General features: G+C 42.1%; 1 protein-coding gene across 1 annotated transcript in view; it reads left to right on the forward strand.

Moving 5' to 3' along the window:
* The window catches only part of LOC121189483 (contactin-associated protein-like 4), a 51,593-nt gene extending 28,357 nt beyond the window's left edge, over positions 1–23,236 (forward strand). The window contains exons 6-24 of the mRNA XM_041049639.1: positions 2,744–2,919; positions 3,046–3,192; positions 4,135–4,402; positions 4,656–4,802; positions 4,989–5,160; positions 7,166–7,272; positions 8,126–8,245; positions 8,465–8,665; positions 8,831–8,993; positions 9,380–9,507; positions 9,643–9,813; positions 11,748–11,966; positions 13,686–13,925; positions 15,364–15,594; positions 18,075–18,208; positions 18,682–18,769; positions 20,416–20,631; positions 21,358–21,429; positions 23,016–23,236. Coding sequence (XP_040905573.1) covers positions 2,744–2,919; positions 3,046–3,192; positions 4,135–4,402; positions 4,656–4,802; positions 4,989–5,160; positions 7,166–7,272; positions 8,126–8,245; positions 8,465–8,665; positions 8,831–8,993; positions 9,380–9,507; positions 9,643–9,813; positions 11,748–11,966; positions 13,686–13,925; positions 15,364–15,594; positions 18,075–18,208; positions 18,682–18,769; positions 20,416–20,631; positions 21,358–21,429; positions 23,016–23,212 — 3,197 coding nt within the window. The 3' untranslated portion in view covers positions 23,213–23,236. The remainder of the gene's footprint in view (positions 1–2,743; positions 2,920–3,045; positions 3,193–4,134; positions 4,403–4,655; positions 4,803–4,988; positions 5,161–7,165; positions 7,273–8,125; positions 8,246–8,464; positions 8,666–8,830; positions 8,994–9,379; positions 9,508–9,642; positions 9,814–11,747; positions 11,967–13,685; positions 13,926–15,363; positions 15,595–18,074; positions 18,209–18,681; positions 18,770–20,415; positions 20,632–21,357; positions 21,430–23,015) is intronic.
* Positions 23,237–24,295: the final 1,059 nt, after the last annotated feature.

A 24,295-nucleotide genomic window follows, 5' to 3' on the forward strand; every position in this document is an offset into this window, starting at 1 on the left:
CTCAAAGGACCTGCAAAAGGCAAAACTAAAATGAATAATGTTTTCTCCTTGTTTCTTCTTTGGCCAGATTTTTTAAAAGTCTTCAAACACACAAGATTTCAGAAGTTTCATCCTGGAGAACTCGTTCTGGGAGGGTTCAGAGGTTGCACTTTACACTCGTGTTGACTGATTGCGAGTGCTGTCACAGTCGTTTAAGCTGAGCAGAGTAAAATGAAAATGCTGAAACAATTACACCAGTCTATCATCTGATAAGAGCTGTCAATGTCTTCCAGCAAAATTAGATTTAGAGTTGCGGCGAGGAGCTGTAATGCAGAAGCAGACAGAAGATGATTAGGTGATATTGTTTTGTGGAGCTGTCTGGAATGATGTAACACAGGAGCCTACACTGTAAAAAATAAAAAAAAAGGATTTGAGGAACTTCTCAGGTCATAAAGCAGGAAACGTGCGGAGAGTTCCTTGAAGGAATCCTGTGGATACTCTCTGAAAATGAAGATGACCTCAGTGAACCATTTACGATTCTGGAAATCACAACGGGAAAACTCCCAAACGTGCCTTGAAGTTCTAAAGACATGAAGGACATTTACAGAAAAGACATTATCTTGGTGGATAATGGACCTTCTGCACTCGCTGCCTTAAGAGTTTCAACTTTTTGCATATCTGTAGGGTCTAAAATAATCTGTGCCTTATAACAACCTCGTTGTTTTTATTACCTCAGCCTTACGAAACGTTTAAAGGTGCCCTGTGGAGTTTTCTGATAAAACAAACAAAAGCTTCATTTGCATACTGTGTTTCTCACCAAAAATCACCTTGTATGCATCCTGGAGGCCTAACAAATGTGACGGATGCAAACATTAGAAAAGTTGATTTTGAAATCTGCGTTGCATTATTTGTCCCAAACATGACAAATTTGGACAAAACGGAAAACAATTCCACACTACAAGAACACAACATCAGGCATATTTTGTTCCCTTCACTTCATGCATACTTCATGTATGGAAAACGGGTCTTACTGTTGCTTTGGTGACAAATGGACAAAGCTAACACTGTCCTTCTGCACTGTCCATTTTGGACTCTTGGGTCTGGCACAGTTTGCAGTTGGTCAACGGTGTGTCCAAGTTCATCAAAGTCAAATGTGTTCAGCTGAAATGAACAGGATGCACTCTAGAATTTCACATTTATAAATGCTGATGTGCAGAATCGGCTCTAGCCATTGTGGTGCCCTAGGCATTTTGGTGCCCCCCCCAAAGCTCCGTTCACACACCACCCTAAAGATTAATGGACAACCAGCCACTCTGGCCTACTCTAGTTTATCTATCCGGTACTCTGCCTCTCATTAAAGTCAGGAAAGGCTTCAGCCCCATGTGACTCTGAAAAAGACTGTGGTTTTGTGGTTTAAATATTAATACAGTAAAAACATCCAGTAAAAATGTCTCGTGCTTCAAGTCACTATTGACTTTTTCCCGTATTTATCCAAGACCATGAGTGGATAAACAAATCCATAAAAATGTTTAATAAAGCTTTAGGAGCTTGGAGCTGAAAACTTTGCTGCTACGTTCGGTATCAGCTTTTTACGACTTAGTAGGTGTGTTCATCAAAAATGTTTTGGCGTGTTGATAAACAGTGTAGTACTGTATGCACGGCACTATGTTGCTTTCAGAGCGTATTTACTGCTGCAGATGAGTAGAACATAAACATCATCTCCAGGAGACAGCGCTGTGATGAAGGATCAGTCTGTGTATCAGTCATGACTAAACACACTTGACTTTGCCTTCATTCCTGTTTTTCTCTCTCTCTTCCATGTGCAAACATCAGTCTGCTGATCAATGATGATTGAGTACACTTCAGTCTTTCCTCCTCTGTCTCTGTCTGTCTCCTTCCGTCTCTCTTGTCTCTCCCTCTGTCTGATAGATCAATGATGATTGATGACTGAACACATTTGACTTGGTCCCGGTTTCTGTCTGTCTCCCTTTCTCTTTCTCTGTCTCTCACTCTTTCGTTTCCCACACAGACAGCGTTGTCTCCTTTCATACAGTATCTGATTCATATTTAATGACTGAGTACATTTAGCTCCGTCTTCACCTCTTTGTCTCTGCAAAAACTTTGCGCTCTGCCAAAACTTGAGGGAGTGCAGAAAACCGGCAGAATTTCCTCTATCATTTATTCATGCCTGTCTGCCTCTTTCTCTGCTCCCTTTAGTGTTAATTATGTGTTATCACCTACATTCTCTGGTTCTGTCTCAGTTGTCCATGCAGGTTTGGTTCTGATTCTGAGATGTGATCCCCACTAGAAAACTGTGACTCTACCGTGCCAGTTCAGAAACCTAGAAAACACCAGTTACTGCCAGTTCAGGATGAGAAAACTGGGGTGTGGAGTTCACTTTGTTCCCAGAAGGAAACAGAGAGGGAGAGGCTGCATTTCCTTCAGTGCTGTTGGAAATAATAAGATATCAGAGCAGAATTCTTCACCTGAATAAAATATTAGGAAATAAAACTTTAAGAATTAACAAAAGACACAATTTTCACAGAGGGGTGGGGAATGTAAATACGTTTCTCTGGTTATCCAGCTACGACTGAAAAAAGGAAATTCAGCAACCTCAAATATTTGATTTCAAGATCAGATTTCAAGCATCCGCACAAACTTATTAATATCATATTTGATATAAAAATCAGGATATCAGTTTCAGATGTCTCATCTTGTCCTTTACGTGCATGTTCATCTCTTCATCTTCCTCCCCGTGTCCCAGGCAGGAGGTCTTCTCCCGACAGCCAGCATCTCGTGTCTCTGGGCAGCCTGTTGGACGACCAGCACTGGCACCAGGTCGCAGTGGAGCATCACAGCAACCACCTCAACCTCACTGTGGACAAAAGCACACTGTGGGTGCAGATCCCTCCGAGATTCACTCACTGGGACCATGACCAGGTGTGTGTGTGTGTGTGTGTGTGTGTGTGCGCGTGTAGGTGTGGGATGGACACAAACAGAAAAGCATCCACTTACATTCACACATACACCTGTTTTTACTTTTTTTTCCGTGTCTTTCCTGGACAGATGAGTGTAGGAGCAGACCACGGCGTCGGCTCTCGGAGGTCAGACGTGGCAAACAGAAATTTCTGTGGGTGCTTGGAAAACCTCGTTTACAACGGCATGAACCTGGTAGACCTCGTTAGACAAAGAGACCAGCGGGTTACTGTGAAGGTAAACCAGCTCACAGTGTGCTACTGAAAAGATGTGTGTGTGTGTGTGTGTTTGTATATTACCACATGTGCTCTGTAGTCACACTAGACATCTATCTGAGGGCTTGTAAACGGAATGAGTCACATTCTGGTCAGAAGTGAGATTCATAAATATCTTGTCTGTTATTTTTGTGCATAAAGAGGACACCTACTTGTGTATGATTGCTTACACAACAGATATTCACTGAATAAACATTGTGCTTCACTGCTGCTGAGCAGTGTCATGAAGGGGGAAATGCTTAAATTAGGAGCAATGTGTGCACGTGTGCTTGTGGATTCTGCAAAGCTGCTGCACAGCACCGCTGAATCTCCGCGGCACTCTCCTCTTCAGTCTGCATTACAGTATATCACTTTAACTACCCCACAAAGAGCTTTTAGATTTGATCATGTGTCTGCGTGTTGCATACTCCACTGAAAATAGAAACCCAGTATTCCCAGTAGGCAGCCTGGGATGTAACATATCACTGTTGCTGGCCCAGCAGTGGACTAACTGCAATTACCACTTCTCAAAAGTATGAGCCCGCACAGAGATGGCCAACTGCTCCCACCTTTGAATCGCCATCTTATTTCTTACTCTCTCTTCCTCTCTTTTTCTGCCTCTCACCCTTTCTGCATTCCCTTACTTCCTCTGTGACCTTAGAAAGCTGTTGGGGGACATTGGTGGCTTCAGTTTGAGCTGCTGGTGCTTATTCTAACCCTGGCTATTATCATTATGGTAATATTCTCATGCTCTTTAAGGAGACTTTCTGATGAGATCTCTGTGCATGAGGGCGCCGCCACGCAGCCTCGGAAATTAATTTATATTCATGCGTTATCGTGTTTTCCCTCTTTTGCTATAATAATTTCTCTCTGTCTCTCTCTCTCTCCATATATTTTCCCCTCTCCACTTCTCCATCCATCTCAGGGCAATGTGACCTTTTCTTGCGCTGAACCTATTTTTGTTGCCGTGACGTTTACCAGCGCCCAAAGCGTCCTCTGGTTGCCCAGGGTGACTGAGGCATCACTGATGGGCATGTCGGTGCAGCTTCAGTTTCGGACGTGGAACAAGGCGGGCCTGCTGCTGACCTTTGATCTCCCACACCAAGGGGGTGTGGTCTGGCTGTACCTGAGTAAAGCCATTCTCCATCTACAGATCCACAAGCCTGGCAGGGCGCCACTGGAGCTCAGTACAGGTCAGTCTGACCACTAAGCTCCAACTTAATTCAAGTGTCTCCATCTTGTGTGCAGTTAAATTTCATTAAGGTCCAGATTAGCATTCACAAATTCAAATCATATATGACTTGATCATTGTTTTTGCAATGGCTAGCAGCACTGTTTTCACAGTTTCCAGATTTCACTGGTTGTTTAAGAGCAACTGACATTAAATTAAAGGATCAAATTAAAATAAAGACAAAGGTAAATATACATATCTGTGTGTGTCCTCAGGTTCAGCTCTGAATGATGGTCAGTGGCACTCTGTGGTGCTGCTCTGCAGACGAGGACGTCTGACCATGGCAGTGGACGGAGATGAAGCAGCCGCTGCTCATGCCAGTCCCTCGTTTCTCATTACCACAGGTCAACTTTTCTTTGGTGGTAAGAGAGGAAAGAACAAACAAACACTTGCACAAATCAGGGTTTCTGTTCGTGAGAGATTTGTAATAATGAATTATTGAGTGAAAGTATTTTAAACTTGAACCTTGTCAGTACTGTCACTTATAACGGGGCTGGACGTCATGGTTTTCCCCTGCGTCTTTACTGACTGATTCCTCTAATGTGCAGGTTGCCCCTTTGAAGGGAGCAGCCAGGAGTGTGTGAACCCCTTCAAAGCTTTCCAGGGCTGCATGCGTCTGCTGACTGTGGACAACCAGCAGGTGGATTTGATCAAGGTGCAGCAGAGGCTGATGGGAAACTACAGTCACCTGCAGGTCGACATGTGTGGCATCATCGACAGGTCAGGCCTAAAAGCACCAATGTTTGGTAAAATTTACACAGGGGAGACTGAACTGAACTTAACAGATGCTATGCTAACTGCAAAATGTGTTTTTACTTCTAAAGCTTGATTGGTACATGTTATTCTGTGAACCAGAATTATTCTTCCTTTGTAAATCCCGTTAATCTCCTTCTGAAGGCCTCATGACTGGTTTCCTGTGAAATGGGGTTTCATGTGGATTATTAGGCAGCAGTGGACAGGATACACAGGGAATTATAGCAACACTCTGCCAGTGTCTGTGTTTCCCAAAATGTTTCCCTGCTAGGAAAACAATCCTATTATTTTTTTTAGTCATTTAGCATCTTATGAGGTGGAGCTTCTTCTCACTGGGCTGTGATGAGGTTTCGCTTTCTTTGTTTCTTGAAAATGTGATTTTATTTGTGAGAAGCAGTGATTCTGTGTGGACTACTGTGGAAAGATTACAGTATCCCAGAGACAGACACCAGAATCACATACATGCTGGAGACTGAAACTCCACAGACCTTGTACACTGAAAAATCCATTACCACCATTGGACAGAATCAATATTCTAGACGTTTCCATGTCATCAAATACTGGAGAACGCATGGTGTCTAATATGTCTCTCTTTTCTTTTTCTGTAATGCAGAAAATGTCAAGTCAAGCTCCGCGGTGTCAGTTTAATGTTGTTTTGTGTGTGAGCAATAGCACATTGCTCTCGGGAACATGACATTAGACCTTTTCCAAATCATTAGAGCCCATTGGTAAATGGCATACATATTATCCACCGAGCAGCTTTTGTTTCAATAAAATGTCAAGTTGAAAAATTGATTTACACTTCTCCAGCCCCTCACCTCCAACCTGTGCTATACTTTCCTGAAATATGTGCTGCCTGGCTGATCACATGTGTACCAAAGTTTTGCTAGATATGAGTATTTTCATGTGCACACGACAACAACGGACTGCCACAATTTACAATGCGTGTATCTTAAAGCAAAAAGCAGTGGAGTAAATATGGAGATAAAAAAAGAAATGGTGCTAAAACCCGAACCTTAACATCTGATGAGCCTGCTGAGTAAGGCCTTTTCTAGCAGTGAATTTCCCACCAACTAAAAGATTAAACATACATGCTGTGCTCCCTCCCTCTCTCTCTCTCTCTCTCTCTCTCTCTCTCTTACTATTTCATTCTCTCTGCAGTCACAATTCGCTGACCTCATTTCCCCTTCCTAATATGTTTACCCCGTCACTGCTGAGCTCCATTCATCCCCAACTTCATCCCCTTTGTTGCTGCCTTGCTCCTTCCTCTACTTCGATCGCTTTCTCAACCTTAATTCCCCTTCCTAGATTTCTCTCTCTCTCTCTCTCTCTCTCTCTCTCTCGCTCTCTCTCTCTCTCTCTCTCTCTCCCCTGCTCTCTCCACAGTATCTCCATCACTTTGTCTCTTTCCTCTCACCCTCACTTTTTTCTTCCCCTCCCCCTCTCGTTCTTGTTTTGCTTGCCACTGCCAGCTCCATCCTGACACAGGGCTGACTTTGACAAGGAAAAACTCTAAGTTAACGGGAGCAAAGTTTGCTTGTGTTTCACCGAGTCTAGTATTTGGGATACCGCAGTCCATGCTACAATTTCGAGGGCAAAATAATAACACCAGGATTGTTTTCCAATCGGAGAAATCATCACAGAGTTCCCACAAACACTGATCAACAAGAACAGTCATTAACCTGTATGTGAAAGCATTGTTTTCAGAGCTTTGTTCCATTCAGTGCTGTCACAAAGAGGCTTCAGGTGACAGGGACACTTTGGAGTGCCCTCGCTTCAGCTGTTATTAGTTTAGGGATGTGTTTCTGAGCACTTCACACTGCTTTACACACGTCGTTACACATATTCACCCAAGGGGATTCAGTCCAACAACAAACCATAACAGCTGTTATGTAGGAGGAGCAAAGGAGGAAAGAAAGGAAGGGTATTTCGGATCCAAATGTGGGCTCTCCTTTCTGTATCTTTATCTCAGGTGTTCTCCGAATCATTGTGAACACGGAGGCAGCTGCAGTCAGTCATGGAGCACCTTTCACTGTAACTGCTCCGGCACCAGCTACAGTGGAGCAACCTGTCACGGCTGTAAGGACCTGACGCTTTGGCAATTATTGTTCTTCAAAGGTCAAAATTACAGTATGGATTCCATGTGTGCGTGTGTATGTTTGCACTTGTGTTCACATGTTTTCTGTAATGAGACAGCCCGCTGCTCTTAATGTCAGGTCTCTGCAGACACCATCGGAGCAGAAGGTCAGGCCGAGATCAAACCTGTGCTGCAGTCATCGCTGCCTGGGTGCCAAGAAGTCTCTGCAAGGGAGACCAGTCAGCACAAAGAGAGAGGGACTTAGAGAAGGAATGGGAATAAGAGAACAAGGGAGGAGGAATAAAAGAGATAAAGAGGTTAAAATAAGAAGGGAAAGTGAAAAAGAATAGCTGGGTTTATTTATTTATTTTTATTAGTACCAATTTCAGCCAAGAAGGAGATTCTTTAGATAAATATGTTAGTAAACCATTCTCTACTGTAATGTAAATATTAAAGACCCAGTTCAGTGCTCTTTTTGCAATCATCTGCCATAACTGCAAATTACAGATCCAACTTTTTTTTTATTTAAAAAATAATTTTTGTAGTGTTCTGTATTATGTTATGGAGAAGAGAGTCAGTGTGGATCCGTTGTAGGAAGAAGCTTTGGAAGCGAGTTCTCGTCTGCATTGTGAACAAAATATTGACGTTCCAGTGTAGTTTTGAACTAACAGCAGGACCTCAGAGTCACAGTTAATCTGTAAAATAGTGAAATAGACCAAACGGGGACAGGTCGATACCACAGTAAACGGCTTACAATAACATCTCTCAAGGAATCAAGTAAAGATAATGTAAATGTAATTGGCTGTGATATTGATGATGATGATGATGATGGTATTTGTCTCTCTCTCTCCTCAGCGATATACGAGCAGTCCTGTGAGGCATACAAACACAAAGGGAACACATCAGGGTATTATTACATTGATGTTGATGGCAGTGGACCCATCAGACCTCAGCTAATATACTGCAACATGACAGGTAGCTGACACACACATCAAAACACACCATGCAGACGCCCCCGTGTCCAGTCTCTCCCTTCCTCTCTCTTTCATCCTGCATCTATTTCTGCATGTCAGTCCTGCTGAATTAGGCATCGTAAAGTTGGATTTCCTATACAGGCACACAAATAGAAATGAAAAATACATGCTTTGTCTTTTTCTCTTTCTTTTCTTCACTCTCTCTCTCTCTTTCCACCAGAGGACAAGACGTGGATGGTGATTCAACATAACAACACGGAGCTGACCAGAGTTCGGCCAACGCCCGGGAAGAATCAGCACTCGGCTCACTTTGAATACGCGTCTGAAGAGGAGCAGCTGGCGGCCATCGTCACTCAATCAGAGCACTGTGAACAGGAAGTGACCTACCACTGCAGGAAGTCTCGTCTTCTCCACGCACCAGGTTAGGTGTTGATATTCTGTGAACACGCAGAAGCACCTTTAATTCAACAATTCTGAATTTATAAAATAGGATATAGACGTGAGATAGACCAGCAGGGAATGAATGGAAGTTCCTCGCTTGCGACACAAACAAGAAAGAAAGAAAAAGTGTCTGTGTGTCTTGCAGATGTCTCTCCACTCAGCTGGTGGGTGGGAGGTCCAGGAGAAGGACAGGTGCAGACATACTGGGGCGGGGCTCCACCAGGCAGCCAGCAGTGTGCCTGCAGGCTACAGGAGAACTGTGTGGACCCCAAACACCACTGCAACTGTGATGCTGACCACACTGGATGGTACCATTTATTTACTAATATTAACAAGACAACATGATTGTGTTAAATATCCAGCTTCAAAACATTTCATTAGCCTAATTTAATACTGTAGGCTACTAAATCAAATGGCCTAGTTGTGCTCAATACACTCTGTAACCGTTTAAAATATTAGTTATCTTATGTAAGTTTATGATGATCGATCCATCCTCTCTTTGTGTCACCTCACCAGTGATAATGAATTTTCCTCCTCCTTCATGTTTTTCTTCTTCTGTTCTGTCTTCTCTCTCTCTTGTCTTTCTTTCTGTGCTAGTGATAAAAGTTTATCCTTTTCTCCCTGTGGTCTTGTGGTTTCCTCCTGAAATTCTTCCTCTTCCTTTCTTCCCCTTCGTCCTTTCCCTAACATCCAGGGCTAACGACTCAGGCCTGTTGACCAATAAGGAGAACCTCCCTGTCAGATCTCTGGTGCTGGGTGATGTTCACAGGCCTGGCTCAGAAAGCGCCTACAGGGTAGGACCTCTCCGTTGCCATGGAGACAGTAAGTCCAGTCCAGAGCCATCAGTGTCACCTTGTACGTGTGTTTTTAAATGACACGTCTCAGTGCTGTAAAAGCTGAATTTCAAACTCATTTCTTCTTCTAATGATTAATAGTTTTTTTTAAATTGTTTTACAGAAAATGTCTGGAACGCTGCATTTTTTGACAAAGAGACATCGTACCTCCACTTTCCCACATTCCACGGAGAGCTGAGCGCAGACATCTCCTTCCTCTTTAAAACCACTTCATCTTCTGGTGTTTTCCTGGAAAACTTGGGAATCAAAGACTTCATTCGGATCGAACTCAGCTGTAAGTAAATCCTTTCAGGTTCGAGGTCTAATCTGGACTGCACTTAGATGTGGGCACAACCCGAGCAGGAGGGATCATTGTGCTGGCTAAAGTTTCATCTGGACTGGGCTCAGCTGGGGGCTTTGGTCCTGCCTGGAACTCCACCGCAGCTCCTCTAAACCCTAAAAAAAAAATCTGCTTTTCCAGCAACCCCACCATTTGTTTTTCATCCTCTGGGAAATCACAGTGGTGTCATTGTTCCAGCCCGCTGCTGTACATTTCCTTTATAACTCACAGAGTTTATAGTTCTCTGCATCATTGTAGTGTATTGGTGTTGAAATATCAGTGTACTGTAAAACTTCATAACCATCACAAAACACATTGTGTTTTGTGATTGTGTGTGTGCTGTTGTAGCTGTGATTTATGGCAACAGCTCTTGATGGTGTTGGATCATTTAATGTGACTTATTGAAGCTAATCTACTATTGTAGCTGATCTGATGATAGAAACAGAAACACAGGTAACTCTTCGTGGCAGAGTATATGATAATATGTCCACATGAGATGCAAGAAATCAGGTTTAATGCAGCAGCTGACCATCTGATCTCTCCCCTTGAACAATTGGCGGCATAGTTTATGGTTTTTAGTGATATACAGTATAAAGCTGCAGCTTTTAGACCGTCAGTGCAACATGAGGACACGAGGACAGCCTCTGCAATGAGAAAATAGAGTTCTTCCTCTTCTGTGCAGATGTCTGAATTTTAGACTTATTTATTTTAGTTTCAGTTTTAATCAGGTTTTCGATGCAAATATACAAAGACATGCTTTTTTTTCCATTACCTACAGTAATACTGCCACAGTAATACTTTTCCTTTCTCAGGTCTTCTATCATGAAATCAAGTTTCTCCATATGGAAAGAAATTATCCTTAATACCAATGACAGTCATGATCCACAAATTAAGGCAAGATTTATTACAATGTGCTTGGCACTTTGCCTCGATTTGGTGCTCATAAATGTATTTTCAATCCACAAGCAGTTTGAATAAATATATCTTTATTGTATCTGAGATTAAAAAGGAAGTTTGTGTTTGTGGATTGGAGACTGTGTGTGTCTCAAGACTCCACGCATGAATGTTTCCCGGTTCACACATATCAGATTATGTGCGCACACGTTCAACAATCTATAAATAAATCTAATAAATCTATAATAAATAAAAAACTTAACATTTTCTGTAACATGGCACAGATTACTCACAGATCTTTGAACACATTTGTGTATCTTTTAATTGTAGATCATGAAACATTTGTCACCAGCACTGACACAGTTTATTTCCATATAACTCAGTTTCCTGTGGGAAACCAACAGTAATATGGTAATATGTAAACACACTGAATGTAGCTGGTCGTCATATCAAAGAGCCTTACGCTCTTGTAGCTGGTTGCTGTGTAGAGATTTGTCTTTGTAGCTGGTTGACAGGGACGACAACGGTTTAGGTGTCCAGCAGGCAATTGGTTTTAATTGGTTGCTATGACCGCTGCACTTTAGTGTGCCATCCTTGTGAGCTGGCTGGTGTCAGTTTATGTTTGCATCACTCTGGTGAAACATTACTTTACTCTGATTTTTTTTTTCCAGTGAAGCTCATGTGTCGACTGGCTCTTTGCTCCCTCGTCTTCTTCCCTCCACAGATGGTGAAACTCTTACAGGGAACGAGGACTTCAGAGTGGTTTGTGTCATGCAAACAGGGCGACACCATTAGTGATTTTACTTAAACCAGTTCATGAACTGAGGGATGATAAGAACAGCAGCTAGAGCAACTGAATTATAAGAAATACTACAGGAGCCACCTGGCCAAGTCAAGAACGGGCTTCAGGGAGAAAGGGAAGACGATGAATGGGTGGTAAAAAGAAATGTTGACTATTTACAGTGAGTCTTGATTTTCTTCCTTTCCTGATGCAGCCTCCACTGAGGTCCTCTTCTCCTTTGATGTGGGTAACGGTCCATTGGAGGTTGGTGTGAGGGCTGGCTTCCCACTGAACGACAACAGGTGGCATCGCATTCGAGCCGAGCGTAATGTTAAAGAGGCGTCGCTTCGCCTCGACGAGCTCCCTGCTGCCACGCAGGCGGCTCCTGCTGATGGGCACATCCACCTGCAGCTGAACAGCCAGTTATTTATAGGTAAGTGTGTGTTTTTGTGACAGGGCTACTGCACACACTTGAAATGCAATTCAAAGTTTCCTTCATAAGATCTCAACACAGAAAAAAAACAGCATAATATTCAGACAAGGGCATTATTTTTCTTCAACAGTTTCCAGAACCTCTTGTCTCTTCACTTTCTTTCTTTCTTTCTTTCACTCATTTCGCATCCCTCTCTCTTTCACACACCCACACCACATACTAAATGACTCATAAGGTATATTGTGACTGACCCCAGCGAGACTGGTGATTTTACATCTTTGTCTCTTCTGCTCCTCAGGAAGTGCAGAACTTAAAGCCTTCACCCTCACTAAAGCGCTGGGGGCCTATTACAGTGCTGCCTCTGGTTATTGATACACATTGAAACGGACAGATTTAAGTTGCACCAATCAGCCAGTATTCTTGTTATACAAGCCAGGTTTATGTGAGTAATACTATATACAGTTAATAGACTCACAGAAAATCTCTTTGTAGTGGTCAGTTTCCTTCCCATAACCTTGGTACAGTGTTTAAATCCAGTCCATTACTTAAGGTAGTCCTTTCCTGACAGCTCCTGATGAAACTCTGGGCCCTGATATGAACCTCATCAACTGTGCAGTCCTGGAAAGCTGTTTATCTCATCATAACAGTCTTGAGGTTGCCAGTTTGGCACTCTGAGACAATTATAATGTTGCAGAACCTGAACTCTGAGGACAGTTGGAGGTTGTAATGCAAGAAGTCAGAAAACAATAACTTCTGGAGTTTAAATTCTGCCAGAGAAGGGAAAAAAAATGTTTTCCTGTCACAGTCAGCCAGCCAGGCAGGACAAGCAGGCTGTCAGAGAGACTGACAGCTCGTCAACTTTCCAGATATTGACGAACAGCACGGTGCTTGGCTGGCAGCCAGACAGCCAGTAAAAAGTCAGCTCCTTGAATTTTTCACCTGCCAGTTTGCGTTTCACCGTGTTTCATCACCTCAGCGTTTAAAACATTCAGTGTGAGGGTGGCGACAAATCTTTGTCTCTGGAGATACAGAGGTTGTTCTGTACTCTGTTAATAATAAGATCAGGTATCAGTCAGTGTCACTCCACAATTTGATCAAAGACCTTCAAATCAATCTGCATTACCATGCAACAATGATGGAACTCAGAAATTGAAATGGTGCAGACTGGATGTTCACTGTGATGGATACACAGCATAATGAAAGTTATGAGATTAGTTTTCATACCATTCTGAAATGAATAGAAACTGAAACACTGCTATGGTCCTGTAACGACACACTACAACCCACACCTAAAAGAATGTTTAATAGTTATATTCTACAAAGATCAAAATGTTTGAAACTCTTTTCCACCCACTTATCAATTAATTGAAATAAAAGTGGTATGAAGGTGGCTTAGAATGGCCTGAGGTTGTCACATTTAGGGAGGATATTGAATAGGCACACTGTAGTTGCACTGAAGCTTTCAAGAAACTGAAGCTCTTTTCATGTGTCAAATCCTCTGCAGTCAAAATCGGGGGGGGGGGGGGGGGGGGTGATTCAAAGATACAGCAGAGCATGTGTACTGCTGAAATAAATTAATCAATTAGTCCACTCAGAGAAAATTCATCTGTAGCAACACTGGCCTTGGAACATTGTGAGGTGCACTTTTATCAGTTTTATGGACTACATGATTAACCAGGTAACCAGGTGCTGAAGCTTTCCCTTTGTGTGTGTGTCCAGGGGGCACGGCGTCCAGGCAGAAGGGCTTTCGGGGCTGTATTCGCTCTCTGCAGCTGAATGGCATCACCCTGGACCTGGAGGAGAGAGCCAAGATCACCCCTGGGGTCCAGGCAGGATGTCCAGGCCACTGCAGCAGTTATGGCTCCCTCTGCCAGAACCAGGGACGCTGTGTGGAGAGGCCAAACAGCTTCTCCTGTGACTGTGGCCCGTCAGCTTACACTGGAGCTTTCTGCGACAGAGGTACAGCAGCTTTGTCACCAATCACGTGTTGTTCAAAATGTAGGGTGCATCATTTTAAACCCATAATATCCAGATCAAGATTCCATGTTTTTTTTTTTATGGTTACACAGTTCCATTAGATGTTCTAGATATTCTAGATGTCTTGGACATCATTTTATAAACTTTTTCCCAAATTTACCCTCACATATTTGGTATCTTTGGAAACTTTAGGTTGTGTTTACGGATAGTAAGTAATAGTTCTCTTCAAACGAAGCACACAACTAAACGAGAATGTTGACACCTCTTAAAGCCTGGAAAGAGTAATTTCAGTAACAGCAGCTTTTGATGCCCAAACGCTGCTCTTACAGTGCAGCACCTGAAAGTGGTGTATAGATAAAACACACACACACTTTGAGATATGAAGAGAGACCAAGCCAAAGGAGGTGACAGATAAACTAGAGTCTAGGAGCTACACTAAAGTGACTGATATAATTTTAACCACATTTATGAAGCGTTTGCCTGAATCATTCAGAATTATTGTAATTCATAGCATAGTTACAACAAATGTTCTCCTGCACTGAAGGGAAACACTGACCTCAGTGTGCTGCAAGTTTCTTCCTCTGTATTTAATAGACATTACTCTTTGTTTAGTGCAGATAACAATAGAAAATGTCTTCAATAATACTTTGTGCCTTTAAAACCTTATGATACGACATGTAGAATGCAAAGAGCTGTGTGCAGACTAAACATTTCCAACAACTGCTTATCGTCTTAAAAAAAAAAGTGTTCTGAAAGGTAACCCTGCTTGGGCATCCCGATGGTGACATTTTTTTTTTTTTAAGACCACACACCCAGACTATTTGTTTTAAGGATTATCACAGGAAGACTTGAGTCATCATGTCAGCACAGTAACGCAACCTCATGTGTATTCAATATTTAACAGCCCCAGCTGTATTGTCTGTTGGAGCTCCACAGGTAAATCTGCAACGGAAATCACAACTCTGATCCCCGCAGCGTTATAATTAGCAGCCGTGCTTTGCATTGTTCTTTTCACCTGTCAACTGGTTTTCTGCGGCTGCCTACTCACCAGCTCACTAATTAGGCACTGTCAGTGCTGCTCAGGCTCTGTATGAATCACTGATATGGCCCCACTGTGAGATTAGTTGTTGCTTAGATGCAGTGTGAAGGCATACTGTATATGCTCATGCAAATTTAAATGCAAATCACACTGACTTACTGTCTCTGGGAAACAATGCTGATGTGGTAAAGTGAAATGATAAAGTTATTGGACCTCATTTAAATACTTGATGTGAGGAGGAGCAGCTGTGAACCGAGCTTTCACTTTCCTCAAGCTCAGCTTTTTACAGCTAAAGTTTGAAAATGCACACTCCACAAATGAGACAACTGTTGTTGATCCCGTGTGTAAGGAAACGGTTTGACATTATCTGCCTCCCTGCAGAGGTTTCAGCCAGCTTAAAGGCAGGAACCTCCATCAGCTACACCTTCAAGGAGCAGGCGGTGAACGAGCTCAACAGGAGCAGCGGCGCCCTGCCCTCCTCCATGAACTCTGACATGACCCTGAGAGCAGAAAACATCTCCCTGAGCTTCAGAACCAGCCAGAATCCCTCTCTGCTCCTCTACGTGGGCTCCTACCGCAGAGAGTACCTGGCTCTGCTACTCAACAAGCATGGTGAGCGCTCAGATCCTCTTATCTGTATTGTGTCTTTGACAGAGAATGAATCACTGGCATCACTATCGTGACAGATGCATATTGTGTCATTTGAAAACTTCCAGATTTGTTTTTATCTGACGTTGCGTTAGTTAGTTGTGATGCTTTGTAGGAAGGGTTAATGTAAAGCCTCTTCATTGTTGGATAATGAAATTACACCATCTCAAACTGTAATAAGATATGCAACAAAACGTACTAAAAATGGGTTAATAACTAATGTCACATGGAAGATTAACCAACATTTCTGTCTTCATAAGGTGTGTGACATGTTTTTTACATTTTCACAGTTTAACACTATGGAAAACAAGTAATACGTTTAAGTAAGTCAATAACAGGTTTTACTCAGTTTTCAGTTCCGATGAATTGAATCAGATAGAGACGTTTTTCATCAAATTTTATATTAAATTTCATCCCTGTCACTCTACAACAGACAGATACTGTGCGCGTGGAAACATCCATTGCTTCCTCTTGTCCTACCTCCCGTCTGCCTTCCCCTCTTCTTCTTCGTCTTCTGCGCCTTCTTTCTGTTCTCCATCTTATTCCCTTCGTCTGGCTCTTCCCTCCTCTGCTGCCATTCGTTTCTGTGTTTTATCAACTTGCCGTGAGTTCAGCCAGAAGAGTGAGAAGTGGAGTCATTCGAACTGGAAAGGACAAAGAAGGTTGATAAACCTACTACAAGTGGGATTCCACCTAGATTAGCTGTAAATAGACTTTGAATAGGCTGCTCTAACTGACTGAGGGAAGCTAATGGCCAGCAGGTCATTAGAGTTACCATGGTGATCAGGTAGTCCGTGGGTAGCTGCAGTAAAACTGAAGCACCCCATTAAAACTCTGGAACAGGTTTCTTGTGGTGATAAAACTCTGTGCCAAGACTGTTAGCAGCCTGATTGATGTGCTGTTGTGTTCTTAACATTGAGAGAAGGTGTAGCCACATCTGTGTAACGGTCTCACCGTAACAGTTTTAACAACCAAACTGTGTACTCTTCTATAATTTGGTATTAACCTTCAATGATACATCTGGGGAAATTGTTTGTTTTTCATGTTGACGGGGCTCAGGGCTGAGAGCGCCAGACAGGCTGTGGAATTTGGAAATTATTGAGCGACTGAATAACACGTTGTTGGTTTTGGTCTTGTTATGGGTTTGTGTACAATGAAAATATTGCCAGCCTTGTCTTTTAAAGTATCATCCTGGTGGTTTTAGCCACCATAACTTGAGAATTGGTGTGGTCTGAATTGCCATGAACAAATTGTCCTCCATTTTAGACTCACAAGTCTTCTTCTATGAGGTAAAAGGTTTCAGTTGTTAAACAGGGACACATGGAAATCTGGTGTTGTTAACAACTGTTGAAAGGTGAAAATTTCAGCCATCACCAGCTTTTCACCACCAACAATCTCGCTGAGAGTCACTGAAGTCCTCTGAGTGTGTCAGCTCTGTAGTCACCTCCTGTGGCCTGTTAATCGTCACCATTACAGTGTGAACACACTGTGAGACTGACTCTCACTTTCCCCTGTCTCTTCTTCTCCAATGAGTGTGGCACAAAAGGTAAGCATTAAGTGTTAAAAAATAATTATCAGGGCTGAAAAAAATATGAATAATGCCTCATCCGACAACTTAATAAAACCTTTTTCTGTCAGTGTGTCTGCTGCTCTCACTCTGCTCTTTCTGTCTCTCCTGTATATATAGAATCTCTTCTGTCCTATTCAGATTACACTGTGGCCTCACCAGGATTACATGCATTCACAATTATTATTCAAGATAGGCTCGTATGAATTAGTCATCATCTTCAGTGCTTTAATATGCACAGTACAATAGAAAATATGCTTTCCAGGAAAGCCTGATTTTCAAATAATCATCCTCTCAGTCACGGAGTGGAATGAAATTATTCATCTTAAATGCCATGAAAACCATATAAATTAACTTGATTCTGTATAGTATTATTCATAGTACTTGGCCCTAATTTCCTAAATATCGGATTCTTTTGGGTTTATTATTCAGCTGCTGTTGCCCTGGAACATCCAGACCTCTCTGGATACATATTAATACTGACTAAAATAAATTTATATTAAAGCTGATGAAGGTTACAGGAACAGATTTAGAAATTCAAATATTTGGAAATAATTTCAGTGCTTCTGCTTTTGCAACATGTAATTGTGTGGGGGTTTTTGACTAGTTAAGGAAGCTGAAAACTTACTGAGATGTTTATTTTAGAAGTTAAAATCCTGAATATTTAAAGCGATTGTATTAATGAAGAATCACGAAAGGGCAAATTATCATTTTTTCATCATTTGTTAATCTTCTGCTGTTTTCCCAAAATCCCATAAAGCCCAAGAAATGAGTTTATAAGAGGCTTTTGAGAACTTGTTCATTGTGAGGTCCTGTTTTTTCTGTGTTTGATGGGAATTTACCAGTATGATGTTTCTGTTGATTTTCATGTGTTCAGACAAGCTGGAGGTGCGATACAGACTGGACAGCAGCAAAGATGCAGATGTCCTGAGGAGCAAAGTGAGGAACCTCGCCAATGGACAGCTGCATACCGTCACTATCAGCAGACTGGCAGATTCTGTTTCTGTGCAGGTGACACACACACACACACGAGGGACTACACTAATCCACTCACTCAGTATGAACACCTGAGACAGTCTGGTTTTCTCTGCAGCCACTTTGTCGGTCAACTTCAGCGTCCGGCAGCAGAAGCAGCAGGAAGAGGACGGGGACAAGCTGCAGTCAAACCTGTCAAAGCAATTTTTCATAGATATTTGTTACTTATTTACTACCAGGACCTGATATATACTCATCTCAGGTCCTGGTAGTATGACAGCCAGAATTTCTACCCATCTTAGTGTATTGCAACCTTTTGTTTTGGGTCGTATTGTTGTTGTTTTTTGTGCATCGATGAGGAAAAAAAAAAAATTTTTATCTCATAGAATTACCAGTGAAGTTCTCAAGGTTTTTGTTTTTATGTTTTGTTTTGTTTTGTTTTGTTTTGTTTTGTTTGTTTTTTTTTCCAAAAAACTGATTTTGAAGTGAAACTCTTCATTTTCTTTCAGATTGACCAGAACACCAAAGAGCACTTCAACCTGACATCTGATGTAGAATTCAATGGCATCAGGTTGCTGGTCCTTGGCAGAGTGCACGGTGAGTGAGACAGCCACAAAAGCCCAGACAAGGCCTTTCAAGCTGCAGAGCACTCAGACTAATTTTCTGCCTTGTCACACAATGAGTTATTGGAAACTTTTGTCATGATGGCTGGATCCCTTGGAAAGCTGTTGTCTAGGATGTCGCAGGTAGAGAACAAAGACAGAAATAAATATAAATGCCAGGCACTCTCAGCAATGTGATGGAACGTTTTTCAAATCATTACAGTTGAGAGGTGATAGGTTAGATGTGAGAGAAGCGAAGGCACCTACATTTACAAATAATGCAAAAGTATGACGCTCTTTTAAGTAACATCAACTGAAAATTCAGACACCAGCTACTCAGCAACAGGTCAAATTATACATTAGCTGTATCAGTGTGATCGTGATATTCATAATGATGGAGCAGCAGGATGGAAATTAATCCTTCAAAAGAGGTGGTAAAGTCATGTCAGCGCTGTCAGACCTGTTGGAAACGCAGCTCAATAACACAAAGTCACAGTTTTACAAAGCCACTTTGTGAATATTAAAGTGCAGGTGTTCACACTTAGAGTCCAAACTTACTTACTGACTTATACCAGGCTTTTAGGGTTCTGTGTGGAGCCTTAAATAATATTTCACAAACTAAAATACAAAGCTTCTACTTTTAGGATTTCATACAGCACATAATGAGAGTGCTTTTGCTGCAAGTAGAGAGAGCCGATTTTCCTTACTGCCACGATGTATAGCCACAGGATGGCTTATGGCTTATATGCCACAAGTATACCACTTGTTCCAAACACTGGAGAAATGCTCATTATATACAGCATGTACTGTTGTTTTTACCAGAGTAATGCGCCAGTGATTCCCCTGCTGGTAACTCTGCCAACTCAGCAAGAATGTTTTTTTTTTCTTTGTTGTTTGCTCCTGTGATGTATACGCCGTGTACACTACAGCTTCCCACACTTTCCAGACAGGGTACTCACACTGCTAGACATAAAAAAGCCATAACACATTTAAGGATGCTCTCCTGGGACATTGCAGTATTATTTGTTGTGGAAAGCTGTAGCAGTACAGCGTGCAGTGTTTTTGTACTTACATGTGGATTTGAACAATAAGGTTTGGCCAGACATGGACAAAAATAAACCTCGGGTTGCTCTGCTAAAATGTTTGAAGACTGTTTCGAGGACAAAAAGAAAAAAACTGCATTAAATGGAATTCCACTAAACCAGGGAGTCAACCTGTACTGTTCAAGCTTTCTCACCATGAAAAACACATTTCCACCAAAATGCCTCTGCTCTTGTTTGCTGTCTGTCTGGTGTTAAAAAAATCGGACGTGTAACAGAGACATGGCTGCACTGAAATTTACTTTGTCATGAGCTGGTTATGTTCTTTTTGAATTGTGTCCTCAGAGACAGACTGAGAAATAGGTTCTTAATAAGATGAGTCTGTGGGGACTTCCTGACACTGCCACGGCAAACCCGAGACAAAAAGTCAACATACTTTGATTGACCCAAGGATATGAGGGTTTTTAGGTGAACTCAGATGGTTTCATGTCATACAGATTATATTCAGGGAAAATATATGTGATTGTTTCTCCAGAGAGAATCCAAAGATTTTAAGACCTGCTACTAAACAGCGCTCTGCCCGTCTCGTATTTCTTTCCAGGCTCTGATGAGCTGGATCCGGAGCTGGCTCGGCTCGCCTCTCTGGGTTTCACAGGCTGCCTCTCTGCTGTCCTCTTTAACTCCATCAGCCCCCTGAAAGCGGCTCTGCTCCACCCAGACACCAGCCCTGTCGTTGTCACTGGCCCACTGGTCCAGTCCGTTTGTGGCTCCTCTTCAACCAATCCCTTCGCAGCAGAAACCACACATCACCAGTCAGGTCAGAGAAAAATCAGACCCTAAGGACGGCCCATAGATGAACCATACTGGTGGCTAATATTCTGATATAATCAGTGAGAGGAAACGGGCAGATTACAGGCTTCATAATGATTCTTCAGGAGTGGTGACCTCAGAAAACACCTTACTACAGGTGTAAGCCTGCTATTAGTGCAGCCACATTCTCAGGAGGCTAAAATGAATAAATATTCCTGAGGTTATCGTGGGTGGTACCGTTCAGCCTTCTGTGTGGGTGAGACCTCTCCAACTTCATAATGGGACCTTTGGGTTTCTGGTTATGTAATGACACCAGGGTAACGGCCACTAGATGAGGCAATTGATTTAGAGCAGGAAAGAGTTTCCTCTGCTGTATCTTTCCCCTGTGGTCAGTCATAGAGATAACAGTGGGATGTGCTGTAGTGTCCAATCTGCCTTGTCTGCTCTGACTGATGGTATAACTGTGTATGATTCCCGTTTCCCTCCACATTATCTGTGTTGAGCGTCTCTGTGCAGTAGCTCCATTTCTATTTTTCATGTCACTGACGACCTCCCCGCTCCTCTGCTTTTTTCTTTTATTCTCATCTGTTCAACTTCATTTCTTCAATTCGTTTCTCATCACTCTTTTTATTCCCCTGGGATCATTCTTCATGCGTCCTCTTATCTTTTCGTTCTCACTGCACTTTTCATTTCTCTGCGCCTGCTGTCTGTTTCCTCTGTCTCTGTGCTGCAGGCCAGTCTGGATCAGTGGAAACAGGTCAGCCTTTAGTCAACGCCATCAGGAGTGACTCAGCTCTAATTGGAGGTACTGTAGCTGCAGCGTGTTTCACTGTCACCCTGCCATTATCATCAATCATAGGACAGAAAGTGTCTGTAAAGCAATGGGGATGATGTACAAGAGTTTGAGACAAAACTGAAAACTTTGGATTCTTCTACACACCACTGTCTGCACCTCAGTGCAGGAGAACTGACAGTGAAATGATGTTTAATATTGAACTGCATGCTGTGCAAATGAAAGCCTGAAAAACCCAGAGACATCTCTCAAACAGCATGACTGTGTCCGAGTACACAAAGGAAACCGCAACTAATTAGAATACAAATGACTTTATATTCCAAGTACAAGGACTGCCCATTTTTTTATTTGCTAACATTGGTGCAGAAACCTGCTAATAGCTGAAATTGCCCCGGGAGCCTGGAGAAAATGAGCAGACTGCACCACTAATGATGGAGCAAAAGCAATTTAAGGTTTTTTCATGCCTGTTTGGCCACTTACCAGCTGCTTTTTAAGTAGGAGTTTTATTTCATAATGTTTTGTCTCTAATTTGGTTCTTCAGTTCTAATCTGGCCCATTTGAAGATAAGGCTTATAAGGTCACACGACACCGTAATCTGCCGCCTGCATGCTGAAGTGTCGAGAAAATGTGATTGGTAACAAACATCACATCCTGTGATGGAAATTGTCAAACCAAAGGGTATACAGCACGTACGTATAACTGATATAATGTGAATGCGTCAATGAGACTTCGACCCTGTGAATCACACAGTCAGCTCCCTGTGTTAGGAAAACTCCTTTCTCAAAACAAAGTCTTTATTCTCTTTAAACTTTTTACTCTTGCTTGAAAGTTGTGTTACGGACAAACCTTTTAAAACAGCATATGCCATCATATTACAACAATGACATGACCTTTACTGCATGAGGAGGTTTTTATTTTGTAGACACTGTCCTTTGAAATTCACCTCACCGTTTTCATTTTCCACGGGGCCGTCTATTTTTCACTTCTGTCTCTGTACAATAATGAATTGAAGTCGTACAGTTCTGGAAAAAAACACAAAATGTCAACAACAGAAACGGCCTCTATCACGATACGGTGGCAGCCTCAGAATTTTACTCCACGAAGTTGTCCATTCCAACTTGAGCGTAAAATGAATATAGAAGCTTACAAAGAAATCCTGGAGGAAAATCTGCTGCTGTCAAGTTGAGAGTATTTATTTGCCAGCGATACAGTGACTCACAACTTTAGCCAAAGCTACATTGGAACTGCTTAAAAACAACAACTTTAATTTCCAGAAAGTTCAGAAATCCCTGTGAAACTTAAGGGAGCTCGGGCAGTTTTGCAAAGAAGTGGCCAGATGTGTGAAGCTGACTCTAACCTAGATACACAGACCCAGGGCTGTAACTACTCTCAGGGCTACCGCTACTAAAAACTGATTTAAAGCTGTAAATCCATGTGAAGAAAGTGTCTTTATTTTGGGTCAGTGTCAGAAAAACCCAAGTTGGAAAACAATTAAATGTGCTTAGTTTTTAAAGTAGACTTTCCTAACATAGATACATCCATTGCTGACATTCTCATTGCCAAGCTGCTGTAACTTTTGCCGTTTCTCTCCTTCACAGGTGTGATAGCGGTCGTGATCTTTGTGACTGTGTCTGCATTAGCCATAATGGGCCGATTCCTCTACAGGAGTAAAGGGCTGTGTCAGAGCCGGGAAATAAAAACAGTAAAACCCGAAGACAGCCCGGAGCTGCCGTTCAGCAGCCAGACCAGCTCACACAACGGTCCGAGTGAGAGCCAGAAGGAATATTTTATTTAGGTGGGGGTTTGACCTCCTGCTGACCTGGAGGTGTTGGAGCTGAGGAGACGGACAGAGACAGTGATGCTTTGTCGAGCCTCACTGCTTTACACTTGAATACCTGAGCCTGAGCTGGTATTCTGAGCTCAGCAGGACAGGAAGACACAGCCAGAATGACACACTCATGCTCTGTCCTCTTTTGTTTTGTTTCTGCCTCTGTGGTTGTATTTTTGTAAAGTCTGTACATATAGATGCACAAAACAAAGTATTGAATTTATAATGTGTCGATACTGTCAGTAGAACAATTGTAAATATCTAATGATGTAAATCTTAAAAGTTATGACTTTATATCGATCAGTCTTTTTTTCTGTTTTATTGAGATGTTTAAAATGATTAAATGAGCAGCTGTATCTGGGACGATTCGAATGCATTTTCTGACATGGACGAGAGTGTTTGCTGTTTTTTGTGAATGAACCAAGTATTCATGTCAGATGTTTGGATGCTTGCATTCAATTTCCTGTTTATTTCTTTTTGTGCTTTCTTTTTGTTCTGTGGGGAATCAGAATGTATCTGTTCACATTGAACATTTCTCATTTTCTTAGAAAACCATGGTTTTTTTGTTACTCATATTTATTTTCCTATATGTTTTCCTTTACTGCTTGGTTGCTGTTTTTCGTATGAGACAGATTCACTTAGTGTGGACTACAACATATTCCAGCCTTTCTGTTCCTACCATCATTCCAACAAAATCATTTTATCTTTTAAAAACACAAGTGTCTTTGACTGGAAGGTCATGTGGCATCAGCTGATGAAGAGCAAAGCTTTTCTTGGGCAGTGACCATTACTCTTGCAGATATTAGTATAAGCAAAGAACTGGATAAAAACAAGTAATAAAATCAGCTTCCATCTGGTGACAGTATGTTATGATAAAGCCACACACTGAGGACAGAGTGGACTGTTGCTACGACGAAACAATAGTCTTTGCAGTGCTGGAGGGTTACTGTGATGTCAGTGGGTTTGAGTGATCTGCTGTTAGATTTTAATTTGTACAGATATTTTAGTAAACACAATTCTGTTCAGTGAAAATAAAACGATTGAAATTTT

The sequence above is a fragment of the Toxotes jaculatrix genome, chromosome 11 (genome assembly GCF_017976425.1).
Source record: "Toxotes jaculatrix isolate fToxJac2 chromosome 11, fToxJac2.pri, whole genome shotgun sequence".
In the NCBI taxonomy this organism is placed as follows: Eukaryota; Metazoa; Chordata; class Actinopteri; family Toxotidae; genus Toxotes; species Toxotes jaculatrix.